The sequence below is a fragment of the Malaya genurostris genome, chromosome 1, assembly GCF_030247185.1.
Source record: "Malaya genurostris strain Urasoe2022 chromosome 1, Malgen_1.1, whole genome shotgun sequence".
NCBI classification, from domain to species: domain Eukaryota; kingdom Metazoa; phylum Arthropoda; class Insecta; order Diptera; family Culicidae; genus Malaya; species Malaya genurostris.
In genome coordinates this window covers 54396052-54411992 of record NC_080570.1, presented here as the reverse complement: position 1 = coordinate 54411992, position 15941 = coordinate 54396052, and the positions used below count along the sequence as shown (strand labels likewise).

The 15941-nt window shown below is 36.2% G+C and overlaps 1 protein-coding gene across 1 annotated transcript in view; it reads right to left on the bottom strand.

The window, feature by feature from the left end:
* Nucleotides 1-1000: 1000 nt before the first annotated feature.
* The window catches only part of LOC131439818 (5-hydroxytryptamine receptor 1D), a 60563-nt gene continuing 45622 nt past the window's right edge, over nucleotides 1001-15941 (bottom strand). Inside the window, exons 3-6 of the mRNA XM_058611007.1 lie at nucleotides 15653-15755; nucleotides 15450-15575; nucleotides 3231-3399; nucleotides 1001-2870 (exon numbers count right to left, since the gene is read on the bottom strand). Coding sequence (XP_058466990.1) covers nucleotides 2187-2870; nucleotides 3231-3399; nucleotides 15450-15575; nucleotides 15653-15755 — 1082 coding nt within the window. The 3' untranslated portion in view covers nucleotides 1001-2186. The remainder of the gene's footprint in view (nucleotides 2871-3230; nucleotides 3400-15449; nucleotides 15576-15652; nucleotides 15756-15941) is intronic.

Here is a 15941-nt window from a genome sequence, read left to right as displayed (position 1 = left end):
TGCCAGAAGTAGTGGTCAAAAAGTTTAAAATGAGATTCACTCAATTTTCTCTGAGATTATTTGAACAATTTCCACAAACAGGCTCAAATAAAAGTTCCTATAGTCTCATAGGTTGCTGTTTAATTTCATCCGGGTCCGATTTCCCGTTCCAGAACTATATGGTAAAGTGTGTTTAATCAACTTGACACAACTGTTCACAAATTGAATAGGTTATGTTAGTTCATACCCAAAGAAAGTTTGTTATTTGAAATAAAAAGGTTTTTTGTTTCTTTTTAAAACTGTACGACGTTTCGACCATTTTAGATTGCCTTTTTCAAGAAAATGGTACATGGAAGCTGGTCAATTATGAACCTTACCCTAGCCGATCAGAAAATAGTGATATTATTAATTTATTTTGAAGATTACCAAAGATCTATATATGTTAACTCAAGTTTGCGACGGACTGTAAAAAGAACTCATAATTTTAATAAACGAATCGAGCATGCATCTATGAAATAGTATTTATTTGAACTGTTAACCCCACTGCTATCATCTCTGTAATAAACTATCACCATTACGGTAATTTGAAGGAGAAAAAAGTTTACCCTTTTACCCCCAATTTTGTGCAAGGTGCACATACCCATTTTCAAATTGATTTCACGTTTCGTCTTTGACTCATCAGTGCGTAGCAGTTATTGTTGAACTGCTGGTGCTGCCTGGCGACAATGGTGAGTCAAAGACGAAACGTAAAATCAATCATCATTATTCTGTATTTTGATCGAATGGGAAAATTTGCATTCTATCGAATGATCTTTTGAAAACTTGAACTCGATTGAGATACAGAATGCAAAATTTCACATTCGATCAAAATATTATGTATTCGATCGAAATGCAGAATAGGAATAATTGCATGCAATTGCACGACGGCATGGAGAAGCAATTAGCTCAAAGAAAACAAAGACTTGTATTGTGTTTTTATACATGTTTTCACTATATTAAAACTTACAAATATTCACTGTTCATGTGTTTTATGCTCTATACTTATTTGATTTCCTGGCATTTCCTAGCAACAAATAACAAAATCAGACTAAATATAAATTTGAACATCTTTCTTTCAACTAACAGCGCATCAGAAAACCCTGAAATCCGAATTGCAGATTGTCGAACATTCTAACTGAAGTAGTTCACGAAGAATGTCTGAATTGCCAAATATAAAAAGCAAAATCCACGTGGGAAAACATCTGTACATGTGGATTTCAAGCGGTACTCGTTTCAAAATTTCAATTGTCAAGCATGCGGTAACATCACTGGATTCAAAGAACTACACTGCCCTAAATTATTGTTTTTTTTTTTTTGAGAGACTACTGATTAGAATGGAAAGTGGCTTTTCGAAGATTCGATCACTGAATAGAGTCAACCTCACATAAATTTTAATGCATGTCCGTCAAAACGTAATGAACGAAATGGTCGAAGCAAACTTCAATTTAAACATGATATCTAGAGTATAAATTGAATCAATAATTCTGGAGTGTTTAAAGTGTTTCATTTTGCTTATTTCCGAATATTTTTTTTTTGAAAACCATGAAGTTACGGAAACGACTTGTATTCGAAATGTAGTTTGTTAAGCTCATTTGTATTCATTTGAGAGGTGTTTCGGAAAAAGTCCCAATTTGTGGCGGTCCAACAAGCTCTATCGTTTTTTATCGCACATCTTACGCTAGTCGTTGGAAAGCGATTGTTACGTAGCTCGGGGAAACTGCGTTTAATTTCCATACTTCGTTACGCTGTTCTAGTTTTCGCCCATCGCTCCCAGGAATGTCAACATCGTCGTCTCAACTCCGACTACGCACGGAAGGAACAGTGTCTGTCGTCAGCATCATTTTGGTTCCATGAAATATTCTCCTCTCTATCTCGCTCGCTGCAATGAACATATTTCCACACAGATAAAAATATTTTGTGAATTTACATTTATTTTCATGCACATATTTGGAGCAGGTAATTGAATGGAAAGTTACATTACAAAACTAAGCGATTTGTATATATACAGCCTTGTTCAATGAAAAAGTAAATGCATTTCAATGTAATTTTACATCAATCATGGTTTCAAATCAGATTTTCGTTTCAACTGACGTCTGTTTAATAGTACTATTGGTTTACACGTCGTGTAAGTTTCATCTTTTCTTTCTGTGCATACATAATTGCTAGTTCTAGGACCTGAAAAAAGCTAGATTGTGTTTATTTTTGTAAAACTTCCTGAACGTTAGCCGCCAGAACGCGATTCGAAAGTCAACATTGTAGAATGCGTAGATGAACGGATTGATGGCACTGTTCATCCAACCGAGCCAGGTCAAAAATGCCATCAGGTCCTTGCGCTGGGACCGTTCGGGCAGAAACGGCATCAGGAGATAATAGATGAAAAATGGCAACCAGCAGGCGATAAAACCTCCCATCACCATGCTGAGCGTTTGGGCGGTTTTGGTTTCGCGCTTGAGAGACGATATCCGGATGGGGATGCGTTTGCCGGTTAGCCTGATTTTGTTGGTGTTGCTGACGGTCACGTTGGACACACTCGATTCTGCCAGTGATATCTGGCTGGCACTGAACTGCACCGAGTTGATCGGTCGCATCTCGTAATTGTTGCTATACTTAAAATTGGCGCCGCTACTGGTGCCTCCTGGTGCTGAACCGGGGCCCGTCGTTCTGGCAGCCGTCAACTGCTGCCGGGCGGCGTTTGGAGTGGTTCTGGCCGAGCTCAGAAATTCGTACAGTGTCTGATGGGATTGGGCGTACGGAGATGAATTGCTGCGAACAACGTATCCTCCCAGTTTCGGGCTGGTATCCATTTCGGACGTGTAATTATCGGCTTCCACATCGCACCCTTTTTCCGTAGCCTGCAAAATGCGAGAGGATGCGAGAATTTTAGAAATGTCTAAATTATCTAGATCAACAAGTTGAACGTTTGATACCGTATTAGATTATTGCATTATACTATAAAATAATGTGAATCTTTAACACTGAATCAGAAATCAATCCTTGGGAAATTAGATTCTAATCCTTCGAATCGCATTCACAATCACAACCAACGTTAATCAAACCATATTAGTAAGCTTGCCTCTGCCTGGCTCCCCATCTTCCGCTATACTTACAAAAAACAACCTGTACATATTGCGAATGTTCACCGGAATACTAAATAAATCCACCGGCTAATGTTCGCTACAGTTTTCCCCCTCATCGCATCAATCAGTTCTCACCTCGGTCGTAGTCATCCGGTGCTGCCGGGAAGTAAGAACACAGCAAATCTTGGAGTACACGTACAGCATCACGCTCATGGGGATGAAAAACGAACCCATCGCGGAGAATACAACGTAACCTTTGTTCTGGTTGTACTGACACTCGTTCCGCTTCCGGTCCTGGTCGTACCTGTTGCGAGAAACGAAAGAAAAAAAAACAGAAACACATGATTTAGCATGGGGCAGACGAAAAGAAATAAATCAGATTTATTAACAGTATTACTTGGCACAGCACGGAGAAGTTTTACCGTCAATTAATTAACCGTTTTAGGAGAAAAAGAAATTCATTAAACTAACGAATCTGGTTTAATGGATCACAATCAAGCGGAACCATCATTGAACGATTTATCACTTTCGACGTGATCTTGCGAGAACGATACTTAGCTCAATCGTTTATTATGAAATTATCATAATACAGCCGTTGGTCAACTGTTATCTATCTGGCACCAATTTTATTTGTTTAGTTAGAAAAATTCTACTAGAGCTGATTTTTATCTTTCTCCAACAGGCATAAAACCTTCTCTCCCGTTATGCCAATACTTCCCACATAATTCTCTCCATCGCTCTGAAAAGCTATTTCCAATTCGAATTAGGCACTCAAATAAAAATTCACGTTCAAATTACTTGAAAAATCACGTTAAATGGTCTCAAACGTCAAACTGAATATTTTACTTTACAAAAATGAATATTATGCGAGCATCCTCTAAAATGACCAATCGTCAAATAATCTACGTAAATTTCCAGTGGAAAAAATAGAAAAATTTTAAAAATGGCAAACTGTGAGTCCTTAAAGTGTAAGAAGTTTTTAAATTCTCAGCAAAAAAAATCTATTCAAAATTTGTAAATAATTGTTTTTCAATTGATTGTATTTTATCTATGAAACGCGTAACTCTTACCTGACCTCGTGTTAATTTGGTTGTTAGCTGTTAATTAAGTGGAGTGGAAAATATTTCACGTAACTATAATGTGATTATTTATTTGAGTGTGAGACACTCGTTGCCAGAGTTGCCAATATTCCAGATTTATCTATAACCAATGTTTCAGATCAGCAAAGCAAAGTCATGGCATTACATTCCTTTTGTGGAATTTACCCTATCTGTTTCAACAGACTTCGCAGCCTAAGAACTACGATCTTACTTACACTAAGAACCCTTCCAGGTCGGGACTCGAACATTAGATTTTTTATCGTGACGTCACAAATGAACAAGAATTCATCCTTGACAGTTCAGCGGTACTGTTTACAAACAAGCTTAAACAAAAATCGAAGAACACATCTCAAACAATCATCTTTACAATTTGCAACTAGTGACTTACATTTAATACATCTAAAAAACAAACCTTATCCAATCGTGAACAAATGTTTTAAAACTCTATTTAGGAGATATGGTCTCATTCAATTTGTCAACAGACAAACAAAAACATCTATGTTTATAAACAGTACTGGTGAACTGTCAAAATGTGTTCATTTGATTGAGGTTATCAGTGATGGTAAAAACCTAACTGGCTTGTAAGCAGAGATGCCATTTATAAAGATTTATCTGTATTATACAGATTTTTACATACGCATACAGAATACAGATTTGATACAGATTTCCTAAAGGCTATAGCAGGATAAGCATGTAAAATCTGCCCCCAAAGGGAATTCATATTGTTATACCACATTCGAAAGGTCATAGACTGTAAACTATTTTCTCAAAGTTTCAACCCTTTAACTGCCATATTGACGGAACTAGGGTGGTTCTATTGATTTTTATTTTATTTGATTTTTTGAAGAAACTGCTTCTCCGAAAAATTTGAAAAAAATCAGGCATGTTTAAGGCATTATGGGGATGCTTTACAATTTTTTTAAAAATTTTTGAAGATGTATTTCTTTTATTAATAAATACTAGAAAATTTTGAAACATATTTTTTCCCTCTTCCAATTTTTGCACCACCCTGGATTTTTTAGTGATAAATAAAGAATTTTTGGACATGTTAAAGTGGTATGTTTCCATATTTTTTAAAAATGTGGACGACCAAAATATTTGATTTTTTCTAAAAAATTAATAACAGTCGACCATGCGTCCCCATCGAATTCTGAGAGAAGGGAACGCATGGTACTTTATCTTAGCAGTTTCTAATAGTAGTCGACCATGCGCTCCCATAAAGTTCTCTTAGAAGGGAAACGCATGGTGCTTTGTTCTAGTAGTTTATGATGCAACTCAAGCGCAAGGCTTAGAAATCAAAGTAACGAAAAGAAGGAAATGAGTATCAACCTTTGCATAATACATACACGATCATACTTCGGGTACAACCTAGAAAGCTACAAAGCGAGAACTTACTGGTATGTGGTTCATATATGAATGGTAGTAATACATGAACGTCGCGAGTATCACACATATGAAATTCGGTTATGGCAGTCAAGAACTAGAGCGAGTGTCAGTTTTTACGTGTTGCTGATGGATGTAAAGAAAGAATAATGAAAGAAAGAATGAAAATTGCATTACAGTGTCAAAAGTTATCATAAAGATATGTTATCGAGGGATGTGTACAGTTTTCTGGAAAAATGTATAATAAAGATAAAGTTGGAGTTTTGTGTTTGAAAACTTCAATCGAATATCTTAATGATGGTTTTCATGGTTTGTAGACTGAGAGCGCTGTATATTTTTTTATTTATTATAAAATTTGAAACAACAACAGATATAAAAAAATAGTGATGCGTTATTTTTCATTTTTGAGTTATAACCTTTGCATAATTTCAAATCAAGCATTTATCGACCATGTCTATTAAAAAACTTGATTCGCTGAATCGATCTCTTTAATTTTTGGGTATATTGTGTAGAAAGCTCCATATTTTCCAGAAAATATCTGAGAATACATAATTAACTCAGTAAGTGATTTTCACTCTCAGAGGAACGCTTCCAGGTTTTTACAGGTTTAATATGGTCAAATATCATTGAGCTTCGTGATATGCTGGTGTAAATGAGAAAGATTTATTCGTATTTTTGTTCAAATTGCGAACGGGAAGTTCTAATAAGATAATATTATCAATCCTTGGATTGGAACGAGTGCAACAAGTATCGGAATATAGTAGCTCTGGAACAGAAGCTTTTGAAAAGGAGGTTCTGCCAAGTAATTTTGGATTTAAAGCTTTATCACAAGATGACCCAATTGAGACACACAGATCACAAAAAAGCTATTCGGGCCGGTAATAAGTCTCATTTTTAAAAGCTTACAAGTACTATATCGAGTACACTACAAATTCGACTGGATATTTGGGAATCCAGCGCCGTTGCTGTGAATGCGTTATTGGCAATAGAACTGTTGGTTGCTGTTCACACGAGGCCGCCATTATTCACTACCTTTCCTTATGCTCGGTTTTTATCCAGAATTGTGAGACCGGCGAAAATATTGTCAGAAAAGCTTAAATCAGAACAGCTACCAAGTGACGATGATAATTCTATAGAATAAACGAAAAGAATCAGAGAGAAAATGTGTGCATTGAAACAGCAATGTATTTTTATAACATTTTTATCCCATTTCCTATTTAAATGAAAAATACAGTCAATAATTTTCAGAAATTTTTTCGTGACCTTTCTTACATGAAACTTCTTAATCATTTCATAAAGACAATTGAAGTTTCAATTTAATAATTGACCCTTTTGAGTCTTAGTTCTGACTCCTACTGCGTCCATTAGTTCATCCAATAGCAAAATTTTATTAAAAATGATGTGCTGATAAAAAAGAACTCCAATTGGGTTATGAAATCAATAACAAAATGTATAAAAATTTCAGCTTATTTTAAAATTTATAGCAGTTCATCGTTTGGTTTAAATAATATGATATTTAAAAAATAAGAGGAATATGCTTTATTAAACTCAAATTGATGTGACTATATTAGTATTATATTAGGATAAGAATTCTATGTAAAAGTGATGCTACGGCGAAGAACAACTTATGTAAATTGCCTTAAGAAATAAACGTATTTATGGTAAAACAATTCTAAGAAATCGATTCCAACCTTCATCAGTGGCCACTTTTGTTTGACACCAATGTAAAAAAAATTAAATTCACTGCTGTTTCAACTCGCTATGTATTTAGTGAAATGTACAGAGCTGGCAAAAAGAAAACCGCGTTGTACGAGACCCAACAGTGCAAAACGATTTGACCATTTCATGAAACACTATCGAATCATCGAATTATTTACAGTCACTCGCTCTAGTTCTTGACTGCCGTAACCGAACTGCATATGTGTGATACTCGCAACGTTCATATATTACTACCATTCATATATAAACCACATACCAGTAAGTTCTTGCTTTGTAGCTTTCTAGGTTGTACCCGAAGTATGATCGTGTATGTATTATGCAAAGGTTGATACTCATTTCCTTCTTTTCGTTACTTTGATTTCTAAGCCTTGCGCTTGAGTTGCATCATAAACTACTAGAACAAAGCACCATGCGTTTCCCTTCTAAGAGAACTTTATGGGAACGCATGGTCGACTACTATTAGAAACTGCTAAGATAAAGTACCATGCGTTTCCTTCTCTCAGAATTCGATGGGGACGCATGGTCGACTGTTATTAATTTTTTAGAAAAAATCAAATATTTTGGTCGTCCACATTTTTAAAAAATATGGAAACATACCACTTTAACATGTCCAAAAATTCTTTATTTATCACTAAAAAATCCAGGGTGGTGCAAAAATTGGAAGAGGGAAAAAATATGTTTCAAAATTTTCTAGTATTTTTTAATAAAAGAAATACATCTGCAAATATTTTGAAAAAAATTGTAAAGCATCCCCATAATGCCTTAAACATGCCGGATTTTTTTCAAATTTTTCGGAGAAGCAGTTTCTTCAAAAATCAAATAAAATAAAAATGAATAGAACCACCCTAGCTCCGTCAATATGGCAGTTAAAGGGTTGAAGCTTTGAGAAAATTGTTTCCAGTCTATGACCTTTCGAATGTGGTATAACAATATGAATTCCCTTTGGGGGCAGATTTCACATGCTTATCCTGCTATAGCCTTTAATACGAATCTCCCAAGAAACAAAATAAAAACTTTTTCGTATGAGCAATCTACTAGTATTTGATTGCAGTGACGAGAAGCAAAGTCTTGGTCTCATTGAATCTACCATTCTACAGCCATAATGTGTTGGAATAACATCTTTTAACATCATTTCATTGTTGAAATTTAATTTTGTTAGTGAATACAGATTTCCTATGAAAATATCTGGCATCTCTGCTTGTAAGACCAGTGCCGTATTCATTGAACCGTCAACCCGGGATGCCAGATCTTGTAGATTTCACCCGATTTTTTAGATTTCACCTGATTTTTTAGATTTCACTAAATTTTGAAGATTTCACATTATTCAATTATTTTTTGCATATGACATCTAATTGCATATAAGTGCTATTTGAATACAATTAGAATAAATGGTTAGAAATTGTCATATGAATAGAAAACAACGAAAATAAATGCTTGTAAAGACATTGCGCAATAGTATTGCGTATTTTGAACTTGATTAGACTCCTGAGAGGAAATTATTTGCCTAGTTCGTTTCTTGCAGAACACACATGCAACTGAGTCCAATATTAGGTTTTCCACGATGACGACCCAAATGAATTAGGTTTTGCACGATGACGACACAAATGAACTGCCGATGAATCAAGTTCATCTTTGACAGTTGCCGTATACTTGTTTTGTTTTGCGACTGCAAGTTAAAAATTGAAAAATGACGAAAAAGTGCATGTTAAAAACGTATTCCACCGTGAAAAGAACTAAAAAGATTGCCCTGTATGTGTTTCCAGCATCAGGGAGCGATATATGTATGAATCTGTTTATCTGTTTGTGAGGCGACTTGCAATTTTTACATTCAAACGATGAACCTCTGATGAACTTTTAAACTGTAAACAAGTTCACGTCGACTGTCAAAAAAAGTTCATTCTGTTCATTTTGTGAGGTTATGGCATGTTCGTGCAAAACCTAATTGCCAATGAATCGAGTTCGTCTTTGACAGCTGTCGGTGGTTTGTTTTTTCTTGGCGACTGCAAATTAAAAATTGCAAAATGACGATAGCGTGCCTGTTGATAACGTGTTCCACAGTGAAAAAAACTAAAAAGATTGCACTGTGTGAGTTTCCAGCATCAAGGAGCGATATTTGTTTAAATCTGTTGAGTGTGAGGCGACTTGTAATTTTTAAATTAACAACTGAACAAGCATTCATCCTTGACAGTTCAGCGGTACTATTTACAAACAAGCTCAAACAAAAATCTAAGAACACGTCTTAAACAATCATCTTTACACTTTCTAACTAGTCACTTTTATTTAATAAATCTCAAACCGTATCCAATCGTGAACAAATGTTTTAAAACTCTATTTAGGCAATATGGACCGTAAATGGTCTCATCCAAATTGTTAACAGACAAACAAAAAAATCTCTGTTTACAAACAGTACTGCTGGACTATCAAAATGTGTTCATTCGATTAGCGGCCCTTACACGAGTCATTAAAAATGTCATTACTTAAAAATAATATCATTTTAATGAACGTGTAATGGTGCAGTAATGACGAGATTTCTATCAAATCTGAAATACATCATTACTTAGTCATCATTAAAAATGACAAAAATAATGTTCGTGTAAGGGCCGCTATTAAGGTTAGCAGTGACGGTAAAAAACCTAATTTCATGTTCGTGTAAAACGACAACCAGTGATGCCAATTTTGCTGATTTATATGCAACTTAGTTTGGAAAACAAATTTAAATAATTTTGAATGCAAAAATCGAATAATAACATTGAGAACAAAAACCGGACATGGATTTTGCAATGCAAGAATCGTTTAAAAACATCTGTTTAGCAAGAGCCGGACAGAATAATTTTGAATGCAAAAAAAAACGGACAAAAACTTAACCAGTTCTTCCAAACAAATGTACTTATCCGGTTTTTGCATTTTCAGTATTTACAAACTGCCGCTGTGGCGAATAGATCGGGTTGCCCGCAGAGATGGCATATCACCAGAGTGATACACGCTGGAATCAGATTCTTGTCCACACCGAGGATGCAAAAAACGAAGCACCGCACAAAGAGGAAAGCGCACTTCTTCTCAGTGTCGAATAGACAGCATTTGAGTGTGTGCTTGTGGTTAAAGCAGCTGGCGCGAGTGAAACACATTCTCTTCGCATAAATCGCTCACACGCGCTCTCGTCTAAATACACCCAAGTGATCACTGGCGCGTGATGGTGAGCGAACACTTCTGTGAACTTCAATTAATAGAGAGTAGATCTGGCCTTGCTATGAAAAATTTGCAAGGAAAACCGAAAATTTTACGATGAATTGTTTTATTTTGCTGATTTTGCGTGTCCACGCTTCTTCTACGCAAACCATACAGCAGAGTGCTCACCGGCGTGTACACCTCTGTGAAAGTATCTGCATCCACCTCAGAGAATTTATTAGCTAATGCTCTAGCACTTTGGTGCGATTCAGTGGAAGAGGTAAAAGGAAATAAAGAAACGCACTCATGATGCGTGCACACTTTATACAACAGTGGTGTATAAATGTGAAAGAGAAGAGCTCTCGTTGAAGTTGTCAGTGCGAGGGGAGAAATTTTGCTTGCTCTTCGTCACACAGAGGAGATAGACATCTCTGGTTGCCCGTAACAAACAAGCAAACCATGCTTTGTCCACAGCGGCAGTCGGTAAAAACTTTGAATGCAATAAGTACATTTGAACAGGTACAAAGAGTTTAAATGGTACAGGAATAATTACAGTTAGTATAGAAATAGGTAGAGAAAGTGCCTAAAGGAACAAGTGAAGAAAGTACATTAAAAGGTACAGAGGTTAAAGGAACAAGTACGGAGTGTAGGGGAACAGATACAAAAAGAGCAGATAATATATCAACAAATACAGTTAGTATGGAAACAGGTACAGAAAGTACTGGAACAAGTGTAGAAAGTACAAGAAAGGTTCAGAACGTACATTAACAAGTACAGAAAATGCAATTTTCAGAGAACAGGAACAGATACAGAGAGTGCAGATGGTACAGGAACACATACAGTTAGTGTAGGAACAGGTACAGAGAGTACAGGAACAGGTACAGAAGTACGGTAAGAAATGCAGAAAGTGCAGATGGTACAGGAACAAATACAGTTATCATAGAAACAGCTACAGAGAGTATAGGAACAATGAAAATAGTACGAAAACAAGTGGAGAAAGTATAAGAAAGGTTCAGAACGTATATTAGCAGCGTATACAGAAAGTACAACCATAAGTGCATAGAGTACAGAAACATGTACAGAAAGTACCGATGGACCAAAAACAATTGCAGTTAGTATAAGAAGTGCGGGAACAAATGCAGCAAATACATTTAAATGTACAAATAGTACAGGAACAAGTGCAGACTGTAGGAGAACAGGCATATAAAGTGCAGATAATATAGTAACAAACAAGTACAAAGTGTACGGGAACAAGTGCAGAAAATACAATAACAAATACATAAAATTAAGGAACAAATGCAGAGAGTACATTAACAAGTACAGAAAGTGCAGATAAAGAGTGCAAACAAGTACAGGAACAGATACAGAAAATGCAGATGGTTCATGATTAAATGCAGTATAAATACAGGTACAGAGTGTACAGAAAGTGCAGATGGTACAGAAACACATCCAGTTAGTATATGGACAGGTACAGAGAATAAAGTAACTGGTACCCAAAGTAAGGGAACAAGTGCAGAAAGTACATTAACGAGTACAGAAAGTACAGGCACAGATACAGAAAGTTCCGAAAGAACAAGAACAAGTACAGTTATCAGTTCGGGTTTACATCTCATCCAAGTCAGTCGATAAAACAAAACCGCTTACGTTGGGGACAGAAGAAACCAAGTACAGTATTGTGTAGTGAACAATAGACCTCGAAAATGAGTGAACCAAACGAACAAAAGCTACCGCCGGTACGAAAGAATACAATTATTGTTGACTTCAAACAGTGCAAAATTCGATCTTCGATACGAGAACTTGAAGGTTTGCTTAAGGAGCAAATGCATCTTAACATTCAACATGTGCATTTACTTCATTGCAATAAGACAAATAATGTTGTTTACATATAGTTTTATAAAGAGTTGGATGCAATTCAATTCGCAAAAGACAATAATAATGTGCATTATGTGGAGCACGAGAACATTAAGTACAACATTTCAGTATATATGGAAGATAGTGCTATAGAAGTGCGTGTGTATGATCTACCCTCATGCGTCCCCGATCCTTATATTCGCGCAACTATGTCCCAATACGAAGAGATTCTTTCTATCGAAAAAGAAAAGTGGAAAAAAATTTTCCCCGGTATTCTAAATGGCGTACGTTTGTTACGCATGCGCTTGAGGAGGCCTATACCTTCTTATGTGACATTCGGTCAGGATACAAGAATACCGTGCAAATCACTTGTTACCTATGACAATCAGATGGCCACATGTCAATATTGCCAAAAAACTGTTCACTACGATAAGCCATGTGGTGCTTCCTTTACACCAACCCCAAGCAACCCCAGTGCACCTGTGACAGGGAAGTATCCCCTTCAACGAAACCATCCAACGTAACCCCTATAGAACAAAGTACACCAGCTGCAGTTATCAGCTTACCATCCAACCAACCAGCAACTGCAAACAATGTACAACAAGGCGCATCTACAGCAACTAGCAACGAAATCAACAACAATACCACGGCAATGGATGACGAGACGAACCACGAACAAACTGCCCCTCAATCCTCGCAGGAGGTAAATGGAAGCTCCTCTCCCCCTAGAAAAAGGGTGACAACGAGATCCAATACAAAAAAAAATTATCTAAAAACTCAGCTAAATCGGCCACGTAAAGCTTATACGCAAATAGGCCTGAATAAAATATCTTTTAAATAAAGTACAGTTAGTATAGAAATAAATACAGACAGTACAAGAACAGATACAAAAGTACAGGAACAAGTGCAAAAAGTAAAGAATAGATGCAGAAAGTATAGGAACAAGTACAGAAAAAAAGTTAATAGCAAATGTTATCATGGTAACAGTTTTTAATGACAATATCAAAGGTAAGGAAGTTTCTCAGCTGTTACCATCGATAAAACTCAAGGGAAATCATTTAGAGTTTGTGGTGTCAATTTTGAGTATCCAGCTTTTTCGTATGGGAAATTGAATGTTGTCTGTTTACTTGTCGGTAAACCATTGATGTTACACATATTTACCGGAAACGGAATCATATCTTATATTATTTCCATTATATTTTAAAAGCAACCTTCTTCAGTGACAGAGACTTAGAACTGATACAATGAAGAAGGTTGCAAAGAGCACACCGAACTACTGGTATCTGTGTCTGTTACTATTTCGTGACATTACAGGCGAAATAGTAAAGACATTTGAAATATAATGAAACAAAATGGAATAATTTTTTTCGTTTTAAACCGTACTATGCAATATTAGTATAAAAACTACAATAAACTTTAAAAGTGTTTTTTAGTAAATAACTGGTACTTTCAAGAGTCGTCATCCTCACAGATTTGATTCAGGTTCATTTATGTAAAACTGCACGTGGCTGGTTGAGACATTTCAAACATTTGCATTTATTTAAAATTTACAAGGAACTTCGAGTGATTTGGCTATGCAAGAATGCGATATAGACGGATTTTCCACGCGTTTGGGCACCATCTTTTCACGCATTTGTTGTTCCAACTTGAACCAATGAGAGAAATTTTCAACGGAAGAGTGATGAAAATGTTACCTAACTTCAAAATTTGTAACTAATCGTGACATGGAGTAAGGGAAGTGATATTTACTGTGAATTAATTACTATTTTGTGACATTAGTGGCGAAATAGTAAAAAAAATAAAGTGAAATCAAATGGAATAATTTTATTTCGTTTCGAATCGAACTATGCAATATCAGTATGGAAATTTCTGAAAATTTGGAAAGTTTTTATAATAAATAACCGATACTTTCAAAAGTCGTCATTTCATAAAATTTCATGACGATAATATTAATATAAATCATAATATTGATAACATGATGGCTAGTTAGATCACGCTGGCTGAGTTAGATCACATTTTAAATACTGTGACGCTCCGAGTCAATTTAACAAATTATACGAAGGAGACATATCAGTTGCCATTTACTTCCGGTGGAAGGTTCACTTCCGGTGGAATGTTATTTGACCGCTTGCTCATTCAGTAAGGTTCTGTCGGTAGTATGAGATGAATTAAATGAGATATGCAAAATTTGAAATAGGATACTGAATTTGTGTATCCAATCACTTTAACGTTTTCATGATCTAATTTCAAAGTAACCAAACTGGAATGAAAACGCTTCCGTACAAAACCGGTTAAGACTGCAGCCGGAATAATTTTTTCCGGGAATGTGATAAAATGCGTACCATGTTTGGAAATAAACGCCAACTCACAAAAAAGTGCTGTTAAGACGTCATAGTCCTTTAGTGAAGTGAAGCAGAAGGCATCCGCATCAAGGCGTTGAGATGTGAGTTTCCTTCTACGCGTTGCCTAACCTATCCGTTCCTAACTACTTACACGGAGTTTTCGTTCTTTCGTGTTATTTCTGAGCTTCTCTTTTATGTCAAAATAACTTCAGCCCCATTAATCAGAGCCAAAAAAAGTTTTAATGGAAAAAAACATTCAACCATTTCTCATCTAAAAATAGTTCTGCTGATCCGTAGTTTATTAGCCTGTACTGGAGAAGATGAAAAAATAATTCGCACTGCTTCTTAAGATTGAGCGCCACAGCATTTTTGCTTTTATCGTCAAACTATAAGCCTAAGGAATATCAATTGCATATTTGCAATGAGTTTTTTTGTTTAACCCATCATATACAATTGGAAATACGAATAATCCTAACCAAATAATTGCGAATTTGCGAAAGTTAGAATCAACAGGACGTTAGATGTGTATGCTTGCATTAAGCAAGGACAGATATTTACGAAGGACCGTTTGTGTTTATGCTTAGAAGAATTATCAAACAACGAACCGTACCCGATCGGAGTTGACCCAGCATCCGAGTATCGAAGTTGACAGGAAGGCTTACTATTTAACTACATTTGAAAACCCCGTTCAATAAATTTGTACCGAAATCTCCGGCACTTCCGGGCCCGGTCGCACAACGAGACTCCAACCACCCACACGCAAATATACAGTCTGAACTGAAAGGATAACTTACCAGCCCAAAATGGGAGGACACGTTATGGCCAGTGCCACCAGCCAGACAACGAAGATCATTAGCAGTGCCAACCGCTTGGAACGCCTTCGTTTCGAGTACGTCAGAGGTTGCGTGACCGCCAGATATCTGCAAAACGAGGGAGGGGAAACACAGTTCGGTCGACACGCTCGGAAGATTGGCATAGGTACCCAAAATGGACTCACCTGTCGACGCTGATTGCACACAGACTCAGTATCGATGCCGTACACAGAAGGACGTCCAGCGAAATCCAGATATCACAGAGTATCCAACCTAGCTGCCATTTGTCTGTAGTGAAAATGATTACGAGAAAGATGATTAGTACGATGCAGCGTAACACTAATGATAACGGTATATTCGAACAGAAAGTTTGTATGTTGTTTAGGTAAAACCAAATCCTTACACAGCATTTTAGCTTTGTTGTGAATAATTTCGCGAACGATTTGAACTTCTGCTTAAAATTGAAATACCGAT